This window comes from Aulonocara sp. 'chitande type north' Nkhata Bay, linkage group LG9 (genome assembly GCF_057382095.1).
Source record: "Aulonocara sp. 'chitande type north' Nkhata Bay isolate Kocher_YH1m ecotype deep benthic linkage group LG9, A_spYH_male_GT1.1, whole genome shotgun sequence".
NCBI classification, from domain to species: Eukaryota; Metazoa; Chordata; class Actinopteri; order Cichliformes; family Cichlidae; genus Aulonocara; species Aulonocara sp. 'chitande type north' Nkhata Bay.
The window spans coordinates 17,819,039-17,833,626 of NC_141352.1; the positions used below are offsets into that span (position 1 = coordinate 17,819,039).

At 43.6% G+C, this 14,588-nt stretch overlaps 1 protein-coding gene across 2 annotated transcripts in view; it reads left to right on the forward strand.

Moving 5' to 3' along the window:
- arfgef1 (ADP-ribosylation factor guanine nucleotide-exchange factor 1 (brefeldin A-inhibited)) overlaps nt 1-14,533 on the forward strand; it is a 53,305-nt gene extending 38,772 nt beyond the window's left edge. For both annotated transcript variants that reach the window (XM_086306178.1, XM_086306179.1), the window contains 22 exons: nt 7-172; nt 431-582; nt 684-812; nt 908-1,066; nt 3,081-3,225; nt 3,317-3,407; nt 3,576-3,616; nt 3,759-3,928; nt 4,452-4,603; nt 7,018-7,190; nt 7,331-7,491; nt 7,914-8,044; nt 8,294-8,423; nt 8,578-8,713; nt 8,979-9,117; nt 9,485-9,557; nt 9,734-9,893; nt 9,991-10,130; nt 10,228-10,399; nt 10,571-10,709; nt 11,865-11,982; nt 13,142-14,533. In XM_086306178.1, coding sequence (XP_086162304.1) covers nt 7-172; nt 431-582; nt 684-812; nt 908-1,066; nt 3,081-3,225; nt 3,317-3,407; nt 3,576-3,616; nt 3,759-3,928; nt 4,452-4,603; nt 7,018-7,190; nt 7,331-7,491; nt 7,914-8,044; nt 8,294-8,423; nt 8,578-8,713; nt 8,979-9,117; nt 9,485-9,557; nt 9,734-9,893; nt 9,991-10,130; nt 10,228-10,399; nt 10,571-10,709; nt 11,865-11,982; nt 13,142-13,348 — 3,084 coding nt within the window. In that variant the 3' untranslated portion in view covers nt 13,349-14,533. The remainder of the gene's footprint in view (nt 1-6; nt 173-430; nt 583-683; nt 813-907; nt 1,067-3,080; nt 3,226-3,316; nt 3,408-3,575; nt 3,617-3,758; nt 3,929-4,451; nt 4,604-7,017; nt 7,191-7,330; nt 7,492-7,913; nt 8,045-8,293; nt 8,424-8,577; nt 8,714-8,978; nt 9,118-9,484; nt 9,558-9,733; nt 9,894-9,990; nt 10,131-10,227; nt 10,400-10,570; nt 10,710-11,864; nt 11,983-13,141) is intronic.
- Nucleotides 14,534-14,588: the final 55 nt, after the last annotated feature.

Consider the following 14,588-nt stretch of genomic DNA (forward strand, 5'->3'; position numbering starts at 1 on the left):
GCAAAGGTTAAGAATAAAATGGCAAAAGAGCAATATATCAAGATGAACCGGGGCATCAATGACAGCAAAGACCTACCTGAGGAATATCTCTCAGCCATCTACGACGAGATCGCGGGGAAAAAGATCGCCATGAAGGAGACAAAAGAGCTCACCATGAAATCCAACAAGCAAAGTGAGTCTCAGTGCTGGAGGAGTTCTCAAAGGTGTAATGAAAAAGGAGATTGTAGATATTATCCAGAGTCATTTACTTGATATCGTTGTTGCTGGAATGGTTTTGGATGAGGCTTGGAGCTATCAGAAATCAGTTATTCTATGAAAAACACTTCTGATTTACACTTTGCAGCAGCTGTTAAAAGAAAAGCTGCAGTTTTTTTTCCACTTTCTGTAAAAAAAAAAAAAAAAAAAAAAATGTCTGGGGTTTATTGCTCAGGTGTGGCCAGCGAGAAGCAGAGGCGCCTGCTGTACAACTTGGAGATGGAGCAGATGGCTAAGACGGCCAAAGCTCTGATGGAGGCCGTCAGCCACGTGCAGGCTCCCTTCACCAGTGCCACACATCTGGAGCATGTCAGACCCATGTTCAAGGTAATAACGCCAGCGCATGCACATGTGCTTCAGACACAGCTGGGCACAGACACAGCTGCAAACAAATCATCCTTGCCGTTGTTGTTTGTTTGTTTCCTCAGCTGGCATGGACGCCCTTCCTGGCCGCCTTCAGCGTGGGGCTTCAGGACTGCGACGACACTGAGGTGGCCTCGCTGTGTCTTGAAGGAATCCGCTGTGCCATCAGGATCGCGTGCATCTTCTCCATTCAGGTACTGCAATCTGTTTTGTAGGACTAGTGCCGTACCGTATTACCGACCTGGCAGCGCGTTGACACAAAGCATTGTTGTTGTTTTGCCTCTCACAGCTGGAGAGGGATGCGTATGTGCAGGCTCTGGCCAGGTTCACCCTGCTCACAGCCACCTCAGGCATTGCAGAAATGAAGCAGAAGAACATTGACACCATCAAGACCCTCATCACTGTGGCCCACACAGATGGAAACTATCTGGGAAACTCCTGGCATGAGGTTCGCTCCACTTATGTCACATGAAACTGGCGTTTGTGTTGGCTCGCAGGAACGTGTTGTTATAATTCATCTCATATTTAAATGATCATCTTTCCCGAGCCTCAGATTCCTCTGGGATATCAATTTGTATATCTACAGTGTGGCAAAAAAGTATTTAGTCAGCCACCGATTGTGCAAGTTCCCCCACCTAAAATGATGACAGAGGTCAGTAATTTGCACCAGAGGTACACTTCAACTGTGAGAGACAGAATGTGAAAAAAAAATCCATGAATCCACATGGTAGGATTTGTAAAGAATTTATTCGTAAATCAGGGTGGAAAATAAGTATTTGGTCACCTCAAACAAGGAAAATCTCTGGCTCTCACAGACCTGTAACGTCTTCTGTAAGAAGCTTTTCTGTCCCCCACTCGTTACCTGTATGAATGGCACCTGTTTGAACTCATCATCTGTATAAAAGACACCTGTCCACAGCCTCAAACAGTCAGACTCCAAACTCCGCCATGGCCAAGACCAAAGAGCTTTCGAAGGACACCAGGAAAAGTATTGTAGACCTGCACCAGACTGGGAAGAATGAATCTACAATAGGCAAGCAGCTTGGTGTGAAAAAATCAACTGTGGGAGCAATCATCAGAAAATGGAAGACATACAAGACCACTGATAATCTCCCTCGATCTGGGGCTCCACGCAAGATCTCATCCCGTGGGGTCAAAATGATCATGAGAACGGTGAGCAAAGATCCCAGAACCACACGGGGGGACCTGGTGAATGACCTGCAGAGAGCTGGGACCAAAGTAACAAAGGTCACCATCAGTAACACACTACAACGGCAGGGAATCAAATCCCGCAGTGCCAGACGTGTTCCGCTGCTGAAGCCAGTGCATGTCCAGGCCCGTCTGAAGTTTGCCAGAGAGCACATGGATGATACAGCAGAGGATTGGGAGAATGTCATGTGGTCAGATGAAACCAAAGTAGAACTTTTTGGTATAAACTCAACTCGTCGTGTTTGGAGGAAGAAGAATACTGAGTTGCATCCCAAGAACACCATACCTACTGTGAAGCATGGGGGTGGAAACATCATGCTATGGGGCTGTTTTTCTGCCAAGGGGACAGGACGACTGATCCGTGTTAAGGACAGAATGAATGGGGCCATGTATCGTGAGATTTTGAGCCAAAACCTCCTTCCATCAGTGAGAACTTTGAAGATGAAACGAGGCTGGGTCTTCCAACATGACAATGATCCAAAACACACCGCCCGGGCAACAAAGGAGTGGCTCCGTAAGAAGCATTTGAAAGTCCTGGAGTGGCCTAGCCAGTCTCCAGACCTCAACCCCATAGAAAATCTGTGGCGGGAGTTGAAAGTCCGTGTTGCTCGGCGACAGCCCCAAAACATCACTGGTCTCGAGAAGATCTGCATGGAGGAATGGGCCAAAATACCAGCTACTGTGTGTGCAAACCTGGTAAAGACCTATAGTAAACGTTTGACCTCTGTTATTGCCAACAAAGGTTATGTTACAAAGTATTGAGTTGTATTTTTGTTATTGACCAAATACTTATTTTCCACCCTGATTTACGAATAAATTCTTTACAAATCCTACCATGTGGATTCATGGATTTTTTTTTTTTCACATTCTGTCTCTCACAGTTGAAGTGTACCTCTGGTGCAAATTACTGACCTCTGTCATCATTTTAGGTGGGGGAACTTGCACAATCGGTGGCTGACTAAATACTTTTTTGCCCCACTGTAGAACAGAGCAGAGACCTGTCTTTACTTTGTTTATAGCTCACATTTTGTAGAATTTTGGTGTTACCCTTTTCCCACTTTATTCTACATATCGTTAGCTTCATAGCATAAGTGCCTAAGTCATTGACTTAGTCAAATGACTTAGGCAATTATGCTATGAAGCTAACGATATGATAGTTTGCTGCGCTTGCTTGTTTTTTAACTTCTTTCTACATTTCTGCATCTGTTTTTTTTTTCTTCCACCAAATACTTCACTGTTGTTTCTCCTTGCAGATCTTGAAGTGCATCAGTCAGCTGGAGCTGGCTCAGCTGATTGGTACCGGGGTCAAGGCACGCTACATCTCAGGGACGGTGCGGGGCAAGGAGGGCTTCATTGCGAGCACGAAGGAGCAGAGCAGCGATGAGTACCTGGGTTTAGGTCAGCGATCATCATTTGAATGCATCGTGCACACAAAGACCAACGTTAAAGCCTAAATCAGCCTAACAACCACCTGTGTTTTGCTCTGCAGTTGGAGGGACTGTGGACCGTAAGCAGATTGCCAGCATTCAGGAGTCCATCGGAGAGACCAGCTCTCAGAGTGTGGTGGTGGCTGTGGACAGGTATGCACCTCCTGCTGTTGTTTGTTTATTTGTAGACTTTAACGTCCTTAAACGAAGCATGCAGTAAATGAACGTAGCAAGGATCACATCCTCTTATCTACCTTTATTTTGGAGTAAAAAGAAATGAAAATACAGCGCAGCTCTTAAGTAATTTGTGTTTCTGTACAGGATATTCACAGGTTCTACCAGACTGGACGGTAATGCAATAGGTGAGTCCAGCTGATCCACTATTATACATGTAATTTCCTTATTGCTTACAAGCAGAGGTACATGCTAGCTGTTTTTAATTGGCATGAATCACGTCCTGCACAAACCGCTTTTCATTGCCAACGTTTTCTGTCCGTTCATCAGTTGATTTCGTGCGCTGGCTGTGCGCCGTGTCCATGGATGAGCTGGCCTCGCCCACACACCCACGTATGTTCAGCCTGCAGAAGATAGTGGAGATCTCCTACTACAACATGGGTCGCATCAGGCTGCAGTGGTCCAGGATCTGGGAGGTTATTGGAGACCACTTTAACAAGGTGAGCGAGAACTAGATAACTCATAGCTTAATACACTGATCGGGCACAACATTACGATCACTGACAGGGGAAGTGAGTAACACTGGTTTTATAGATATTTCAATACAAATTTTATTTTTTTAAATTTATGTTTTGGTAGCTTTGTTCCTCCATAAAGTGTTGGTTTGAAAATCTATCCCAAAGGTTTGCAGGAGCTGAGCTACAAAGGCTTGTTTTCCTTCTCTCTCCCACTTTCTGTTTTGTAATGATAAACACCGATTGTTGCCAAATTCTGGCATTTTGATATTCAAGGACTCGTCTCTCACCAAGATTCGAGTCTCACGGCGCAGCTACAGCCTGGATTTTGGCGAAGGAGTGCCTGTTATGTGAAAAGTTTATTCAAGAAATGGCTTACACACTGTTCCTTTACTTTTCAGTAAAGGAACAGTGTGTTCTCAGAGAGCCGCACATCATGCGCTGAATTTAGGAGAAAAAAATGTGAAAAATAATACAGTGTTAACAATATTGTTCTGTCTTTGTGTAGGTTGGGTGCAATCCCAATGAAGATGTGGCCATTTTCGCGGTGGATTCTCTTCGGCAGCTGTCCATGAAGTTTTTGGAAAAGGGGGAGCTGGCTAACTTCAGATTCCAGAAAGACTTCCTGAGGCCTTTTGAGCACATCATGAAGAAGAACAGGTACAGAAGGAGTGCAATCATGTGTGAGTGAGTGATCACGTTAACTCTGCAAGTGGAAATCTGTAGTTCCTGGTGGTGTAAAGACAAGTTAGGAATCGCCCCTTGTTCTTGGGCGCATGCACAGAATGAAATAACGCACTCAAACCTCTCCCTTTAACCTCATCTGCAGCTCTGTGCCTCCCTCCCTTCCTCCCTGTAGCAGTGAGTTGGCATGTTGTTTGCTTTCTCACGTGGGGACGAGTAGCAACCCAGCATTTCAGCTGACCCATTTCAGTCTCTTTGCATTACCCTTTCAGTGAATTCACGTAAAAGCCTCTCTTTCCTCGTTTGCTCCGAATCTATCTCGGCTGGAATTTAAGCAGCTATCATTTATAAATGAGAGCGATTTTCCCGTAAAGGCTGCTGCGTGGCACGTCAAAGAGGAAAGCTGTTTCGTTACAGCACACGTTTCATTGATATGAAATAGGAGTAGCAGTTTAAGTATAAATCCACCCACAGATTGAACAGCCCGAGAGCTTCAACAGAGAGGAGATGGCAGGCAGCCACGTAAACCCTGCAGCGCAGTGTGTCTCGCTCATGCTCGTTCATGCTGCCTTCCCCTGTGTCGGTGTGTGTAATGGTGAGTGGAGGCAGAACTCCTCTCTCATTCATAGCTACGGAGCAATTAGGATTGCTCTTCACTGAGGCCACAACTCTAGCCAAAGCTGGAATAATCATTCTCTCTGAGAACAGGGCTGTGGATGTCATCAAGAGCCTTTAAAGCTAATTGAAATCAATGACGGGATTCATTTTCTTCTCTTTAAAAGGGACCAATTATGCAGGCACCAGCTCCATGTTTTTCTTCTTTGACTCTACTAGAGTAGCTTTGCTGTCATCCAGAGTTCAAAATAATGCTTATTTAGTTTATATTGTGCCTCGACGCATTCTGTCAGAAAGTCTCCTTATTTTTCACTTTCATTGTTATTGTTTGCTGGGTGATGATGTCACATGCTTTTACGACAGTCCAGCCGTACTAAGAGTCCGAGGAGCGCTAAGCACGGGGGAATAGCGATTTCCAGTGTGATTCAGAACCTCTGTAGCTCTAAGGATCAATTCCTAAATTAATAGGTTGGATACACACACACACACACACACACATATATACTTCCGTTAATTTCAGGAAGTTGTTAGAAGTCTGTGGTATTATGTTGCTAAAGTATACATCTCCACTGAGGCGGTCTAGGAGGAGACTGATCTATACTCTGACATATTGTTTACATCCTTTAGGGGTTTTAGATTAGGAGGTAGCACATTATAAGACATGTACCTGATATGGAGTATGTTAGGAGATTCGACTGATATTGGCAGAAGCATGTAGCCTTTGACACAGGTCAGATCCATGTATATCAGTTAGGTTATTTGGCCACTAGAGGGCTGTGATGACCACCTAATTGCTGATCTTTGCTAATATTGAGATATTAGGCCTTTCTGTTGTTTTGGATAAACAGATATTCCTGCCAATGTGAGATTTCATTAAGCCAGAGCATTTAGTTATTGATGTATGATGTTGAAAAGTAATGGTTGTTATATTTGTCATGTAATTATTCTCCCTGTTTTCTTGTTATTTAGAACCACAGACATACGCACCCTTATACTCTCACTGAGTATGCCAGTTGCTGTACTACTGGCCTGCTGTTCAATCAGTTAATGTTCATTATAGTATATCTGGAAAGCACTCTCTGTGCCCAACTCTCTGACTGGAGTCCTTGTCCTGAGGGAGCTATCACACCGGCATCCCAGTGATAACTCTAACACATTCACTGCCTGAAACAAGCTATGTTAGCTTTTATTCCTTTAAGGCCATCCTCTCCTTAAGAGTGTGTCTTTATGGCGTGGATGTGATCCGACCTCCATCCAACAAAACTATCACGTGCACCTTACAGGCTGAAGTTAAAAGCTTTTCTGTAGTCACATCCTGTATGCTTAGCATTGTGGGATGCATCAGGGGTAGCATGTTCTCCAGCAGTCCAGAGCACAGCACCTTCTTCCTGTATTTACTTTTGTTGCTCTCACCCCAGACACATCTATCCAATACACTTCAAGTACCCCTGTAAGTTTTTTTTGTATGTGTTAAGAAGCCAAACTAAAGAAAAGCTACAAGTTTATAAACTCATCAACTGATTTGGACCAGAGTAAACAAACCATTGGTGTGAAAATATCCTAAGACTGCTTCTGATTGGCTTCCATCCTTAAACAGAAGGTTTAAACTGTATAACAGGATGTTACTACATATACTATGTATGTGGTATACTAAATATTTGTTTACTTTATTCCTCCTATTTTGCGGCTCCTCCTTTCCTGTTCTTTTTCCTCTTTGTTTTGACCCCTTCTCCTTCTGCTTCATCACTCACCTCTTTTCTCTGTCTCCCATTCAGGTCTCCCACCATCCGAGACATGGTGGTGCGCTGTATCGCCCAGATGGTTAACTCCCAGGCAGCGAACATCCGTTCAGGATGGAAAAACATCTTCTCCGTCTTCCACCTGGCTGCCTCTGACCAAGATGAGAGCATCGTGGAGCTGGCCTTCCAGACCACTGGTCATATCGTCAGTAAGTCCAACAACCTCCCCAACTTATTTTATCGTTAACCACTTCCATTTCCCTTGTAGTCAGCAGACTGGTTTAATTTGCGCTTCCCCTGTACCCCCACCACTCTTCTAATTTTGCTCCCTCCTCTGTCTGCCTCCTAGCGAATGTATTTGAAAAGCACTTTGCGGCTACAATCGACTCCTTCCAGGATGCCGTGAAGTGTCTGTCAGAGTTTGCCTGCAATGCCTCATTCCCAGACACCAGCATGGAAGCCATCCGCCTCATCCGACACTGCGCCAAATACGTCTCAGATAGGCCACAGGTCAATACGAGTCCTCGTCTCATACAGATCGCTTAATTTAATACTGTACGGGAGGCGTGTTGTGATTGATTATGATGCAAAATGCACCGACTTGTGCATCAGCTCAGATAGTCAGAATATAAATGGTTGGTTGAAGCAGCAAAAAAATTCAAGTCATAATAAAGACATCAATATAGAGACACTATTAAAGATAATGCATTTAAGATACATGACATTAGCATTATGAATATATATGTAGTTCTGTAATCTATCCTACATCTACTACTGTCTGCAAAAAAAACACCTTCTTGTGCTTGACGTAATAACTTGAGAACATGTGCAGTGCGTACCAGGGGCATGAACAATATGTATGGATGTGTGGGAGGATTAATTGTCTCCTGAGGCAGAAATGGTGCAGTGGTGAACTCATATTTCTCTGGCAGGCCTTCAAAGACTACACCAGTGATGATATGAATGTAGCGCCCGAGGACCGTGTGTGGGTGCGGGGTTGGTTCCCTATTCTCTTTGAGCTCTCCTGCATCATCAACAGGTGTAAACTGGATGTCAGGACCAGGTAGGCGGGATTTACCTTTTAGCTTGCTGTTTAGGAGCTTATAGGGTGGGTACCTGTATGCACAAGTGTGCTTTTAAAACGCTTTCACATTTCAGCTGATTGGAAATGGAAAATTTGCATGGGGTTCTACATAGTCCTGCTGCACAGCTGGAGTTAATGCTAGATTATAGACTTTAAAGACTTAAAAACACATCATCTATAGTATTAAGAAAAACAAAATGTGCATGTGTGTGTCTGCGTATTTCCCAGGGGGCTTACAGTGATGTTTGAAGTGATGAAGACCTATGGGCACACCTTTGAAAAACACTGGTGGCAGGATCTGTTCAGAATTGTCTTCAGGATCTTTGACAACATGAAGCTGCCCGAGCAACAGACTGAGGTACACAATAACGCTTTCATCCACATCCTCTGCTTCACATCCTGTGTTTGAACGGCTCAGCCAGATGCACTCAGAAAATGTCAGAGCACAATCTTTAATCTCCCGGTATATTTGTTTTTGGTCTCATGCTGAAACCTTCTCACTGCGCCCTCAGAAAGCAGAGTGGATGACGACTACCTGCAACCACGCACTTTACGCCATCTGCGATGTCTTCACCCAATACTTTGAGTCCCTCAATGGCGTCCTGCTGGATGACATCCTTGCTCAGCTCTACTGGTGTGTGCAGCAAGGTGAGTGCACATCCCTCTTTTTGGCTAATGTTTACAGGCAGAATTATCTAAAAAGTGGCAGAATAAAGGGGCAGGGAGGTGTGCAGCTCACTTAGGTGGGCCGGACCAGTGAAAACCCCCTTTCTGTCAATGTCAAGTAGTTTAGCTGCACAGTTAGTCCCTTAGGTATTGCAATATAAGGAAACATCTCTCCTCTCCAATTCACCGTTTCCTTATCTCTTCCCCCTCCTCCTCCTCATCCTCCTCTTATCTTCTTCTTCTGCAGATAATGAGCAGCTCGCCCGTTCAGGCACAAACTGTCTAGAGAATGTGGTCATCCTTAATGGAGAGAAGTTTTCCCCAGAAACCTGGGACAAGACATGTAACTGCATGCTGGACATCTTCAAGACAACAATCCCACACGCGTAAGCTGCTGCCAAAAACACACCCATGCTTTTGAATGCAGCATTTAATCCCTGCGGTTATTCTTATAGCAGTGCTTAGTTGCAAAATGAAAGCGGCAGATCGAATTAAAGAATAAAAGTCTTAATTTTTCGCTTTGTGCGTCTAGATTTTAATGTTTCACTCTCAATTCAGTGTAATCACATTCTTTCAGATTATGTATAATTAAGTTAAAAATCATAATGGATTTTAAATTAAGACCTTGGTTGGTTTAATCGGCCGGCCGTCTCTGATACTTTTCTATAATGAAAGCTGGATGTTGTTTATTACCCTGCATGAAAAGATGAATTTGTTGGGTTTTATTGAATGACTAATTCTCCTGTCTCAAAGGCTTTTAACATGGAGACCAGCGGGGGCAGAGGGAGAGCACTTATCAACACAGAGCCTGCCTGACAAACAGCTGGTATTTTTCATTTATATCACTAATTATTTCTTTCCTGTGCTTGTTGCAGGTGATGAAATTGTTGCATTTTTGCTTTCCTTTTAAAAACGAGAACACAAGTTAGATTTTCTATAACTGATTGATTTACACGTACAGCTCTTGCATTATAGCAGTACCTCTGTTTACTTTGCTCCCAGGACTCAGTTTCCCAGAAGTCATTGGACATCCAGTCCCGCTCTGATGACCAGCATTCCATCAGCAGCTCCGACAGAGCTGCGATGGAGAATCGTCGGCAGAGTCAGTACAGCTCAGCCTCAGGCGTGACCGAGGACGGTCCAAGGAGTAGGACCCAAACAAGTCAGTCTGCCACTTCACTCAGGGATTTTTGACCCCTGTGTGTTTTTTGCCTGCGTACATTTTCTGATTAACTCCCCCCCCCTTGTGTATCCCACAGAGATCCAGGAGCAGCGTTTATTCTCGGCTTTACTCATAAAGTGCGTCGTGCAGCTGGAGCTGATCCAGACCATCGACAACATCGTCTTTTTCCCCGCCACCAGTAAGAAGGAAGATGCGGAGAACTTTGCAGCTGCTCAGGTACAAACAGCTGTTTTCTCCCACTCCTGCGTAGAAATGCGGCCGTGTTTTGTTTTTGTGTTACAAAGTAATGCATCATTCATTTGTCTTTTCGCAGCGGGATGCTGTGTGTTCAGCAGACGTCTCCGTGGAGACCCAGGACCAGGGAATGTATCGCTACCTGACCTCTGAGCAGCTTTTTAAGTTGCTGGATTGCCTGCTGGACTCGCACCACTTTGCCAAGGCTTTCAACTCCAACAACGAGCAAAGAACCTTGCTGTGGAAAGCAGGTAGGGCGAGAGAACATGGGCTCCATCTTTTCTCCTTTGCTTTTGATCATGTAGTCAAAAATTACAGTAACACAAAGTCTGTTTCGAGTCTCTTTAGGTTTGACAGACAAAAACTCGAAAACTTTAATATGCTGAGCTGTAAAGACTTGCTTGCGTTTGTTCATTTTGAAGGTTTCAAAGGAAAGTCGAAGCCCAATCTCCTGAAGCAGGAGACCAGCAGCCTGGCATGTGGGCTGCGCATCCTGTTTCGCATGTACACAGACGAGAGCCGCCGGGACGCCTGGGAGGAGGTCCAGAGACGACTGCTCAAGTAAGGACCGCATGCTATCCTGATGGGCAGCGGTAACTTTGCATCTACTGAGGCAGTCAGTGGAGCTGAGTGTAAACATTCCAAATCTTATTATTGGCTCAATATTATTATAGTAATCTATTAGAGACTATAAGGAAAAGGACTGGCTTAACCCTTCGTCTAAGTGTACGTAAGTCTATTTGCATTTATTTTGTAGTTCTAAACTATTTTATTGGTCAAATGAAGCCCAAGACGTCTGAAGGAAAGGGCTGTTCTGTTGTCGCTATGACATTAGGGAGGGTTGTTGAGATTTCGGTAACTGTAGTCGGTTACTTGTGGCGAAGGCCCAGCATGTTAGCTGCTTTGAGGTTGTCTGAAGTGGATGCTGTGTGATGTTTGGATCCAAAGGAATCAGCGCATAAGATGTTTCATTGTTCAGTCAGCACTGCTGTCATCACACTGTCTTTATTCAACGCCTCACACACTGCTGTCATCCCATTTCTCTCCCTGCCTCGCCTTCATATTGATGATGATGTCAAAATGAAGAAGAATCATTGCTCGTCTCTCCTAGTTGCATTCATTATTAGAGAGGAGATAAGAATGGATGCGGGTGGAGGAGGCTAGTGCCTGCATGCAGATCCTAATTCACTGAAATGCTGCTGTGTGTCACTTAAAACACCACATCAGCAGCACAGGCTTATGTCTGAACTCCACACAAGCACTTTTTCTGTTTACCAGAGGCCACGCAGCTCACATGCTAGTTTGATTAGCGCAGGGACCAAAGCAGATTTGGGTGGCCATTAAGTCACAATGGCGGGAGAGCTGTGAGTGTGAAGGAGGGAGGAGAGGAGGAAGTGGATGTTGTCAGGCAGCTGCAGGATCAAAGACAAAAAGGTGGCTTCAGTTTTCCTTGAGCTTTAAGTGTGGAGAAAAACATCCAATTGTTTTCATACCAGCCTCAGTCTGGGGTTTTAATTAGCAGTCGTTGAGCTAGAGCAACCTTCATCATCCTCGCAGCAATTTTTGTGACAAGTGAGGCGGGGGATGCAGATGTTGCCTTGCTACAGTACGTTAGAAAACAATCAGAAGCACTTTTCTATGTTTGACTTCATATTTGACTTCCAGGCTTGTTCTGTTCGGTGTGTTAATCCAGATTTCTTCTTCTCTTTCGTGTAGCGTGTGCAGCGAGGCTGTAGCATACTTCTTGGCCCTGACCTCAGAAAGCCACAGAGAAGCGTGGACCAACCTGCTGCTGCTCTTCCTCACCAAGGTGCTAAAGATCAATGATGAAAGGGTAAGAAGCCAAAACCACCCACTGATGCTCTTCCTCGTTGCTGCGCACACACAGACAAGACCTTTTAAGTCTACGTGTGATGTAGCTTAATACTTAATACTTATATTTTTTTTGTATTTTGTTGGTGTCGGAGGCAAAACAAACATATTTTTGGCCATGTGTGCTGTTACATATGCTTGCACCTATCCTGTTAGGCATACAACAAACAAAACTGAGCAGGCTAAGCCTTAATCCCACTACATTCATCATCATGTTTTCCTTGAGTATTATGGTATGGGAAATGGTGGTTGAAGATAACAGCAAAATTATTACAATCAAGTGAAATGAACTCATCTTATTGCATTTGAAATAGATGCTTCAAAGATGGAGACCTGGTCTGCAAACCATTGCAGTCAGAGGCACATGAAGATGATAATAAAATGGAAACGTGACAGAATTAGACTATGGTCTGTTTGCAAGTAAATGGGGTCAAATTGGTATTTACATGCAGTGTGTTAGTGATAACTTGGCAATGAACTGTGATAAATTGGGGGAAAGATCTGTTGCCATCTATGCCACCTTATGCTCAGAGTCCAACCAGAACCTCATACATCTGAATCAAAAATTCAGAAAGTCCTCCACAAAATTTGATGCAATTTGACTGCAAAAGAACACAAACACTTTGCAACCTTGCTTTCATATATAAATATATGACCAGATTACAACCAATTGGCAGCCAGTTAAGTCAAGTTCCCTAATGCAAAGAGATTGTAGAGTGTTGCATTCATCAGCAGCATGTTGGCAGTCTGTGCATTTATGAATGAGGCATTTATTTACAAACCTTTGCAAATTTGTTTGTGAGTGATTACATTCTCTGCTGCCTCCCACAAGGCAACCTGTCAAGTCACCCTGTGAACAAAACTATTCACTGAAAAAACCTGCAATTAGTCACCCAACGCGAAAAAATTAAATTCAGTCCCAGTCAGTTGTTTTTATTATTTATTTATTTTTCTGGTCACAGTGAGGTTGTCATCCTGTTTTCACTTTAGTGTGACTGGGCCATTACAGATTTCTCTTTGTAGATTTTGTGTACATCAAAAAGAATATGAGCATGTGTTTAAAGATCTAACTTCTCATTGTCTTCCTCTGTCTCTTCCTGTTCTCTCATCTCACCTTGTAGTTCAAAGCTCATGCATCCAGATACTACCCTCTTCTGTGTGAGATCATGCAGTTCGACCTGATCCCCGAGCTCCGAGCTATCCTAAGAAAGTTTTACCTGCGTATCGGCATCGTGTTTAACATTGCACAGCTGCCAGAGCCTCAGCAGGCCCGTGAGCCAGAGACTGACATGGAGGTTGGGGAGGAGGCTGGGGAGGAGGCCCAGTGACGCTGCACCGCAAACAGCCTGGAGCACGAAGCCCTACCAAGGCCTCCGTCGTAGATTCGCATGGCCGTGCTGGTGCTCTGTGCTGCCTCAGGGGCCTCGGTGTGTTTTTATGCCGAACACTTGATTTAAAATTGGCTGATTGTCAGTCAGTTATCTGTTAACATCCACCCGCTCCCTTAACCCTGTCACCACACACACAGACACGCCTGTACACACAAACAGCCCAGACGGAGTCCTTGCTAACACTATAAAAACATGTCTTGTACCATGTGTAGCGATGCCTCTACTGGATAAAACTACTGATAACCAACTGACAGTTATCCATATCTGATCTGCTCAGAAGGAAGATATAAAAAAAAAAAAAGGTGTGCTTCTTACTGTATATTTAAAACAAAGAATGAATGGTTTCAGCAACATGCAAAAAGACATATTCTGCAACTATGACAGTGACGTTTGTCACACGTTGATAGTAATGATCTCTCTGTCTGCACTGCAGATGGCTAACATTAGTATGGATAGCCTCTTGGATGATACTAGTTGTACAGATCTGATCTGCCGTTGTGTAATATAATCTTATAACACTAAATTTCTTTTATTTTTGTTTAAATTTGTTTTCCTTCTCTGGATTTGCTGCACTTGAGCTGTTTTGTTTTTGTTTTTCAAATGCACTGGAGATTTTACTTTTGTGATAATTTATTTGACTGTACCACCTCCTGCAGATTGTCCTAAACAGTACGATTTGTAATTAAACTAAGACCGCGGAAAGTGATGGGTTAAATTATTCCATTTTATATGTTATGAGGTTTTTAACCGAAATAGACGATAACGGGGCTTCTATAACTGGAAGACGACAGCAAACTGATTCTAGCTGCTTTTTTGAGTCACTAGTCTGTTTTCATGTGAGTTTAGTTTTCACTCTTGTGTATAAAAATCAGAAGTTAATAATATATTTAATGGTTTTTTCTTTGGTCTGGGGGAAAGATATATGTATAGAGAAAATGACAAATGTTAGCTGTGCTTTAAGTATGACTGGGGTGCATTCCTGCTCATGGATGTAGAAAACAAATGTATATGATACAGCAATGTAAAGTTTTCTATGTTGCAAAAGAATATGTACAACTTTCTGTACAATACATCATCTGGCATTCTAATCAGGTTCTAGGTCAATAAAGTTTTTGAACTTGGTTGATTTGAAATGCTGAATCACTGAATTACAGTTGCTGCCAGCTGTTTAAGAATG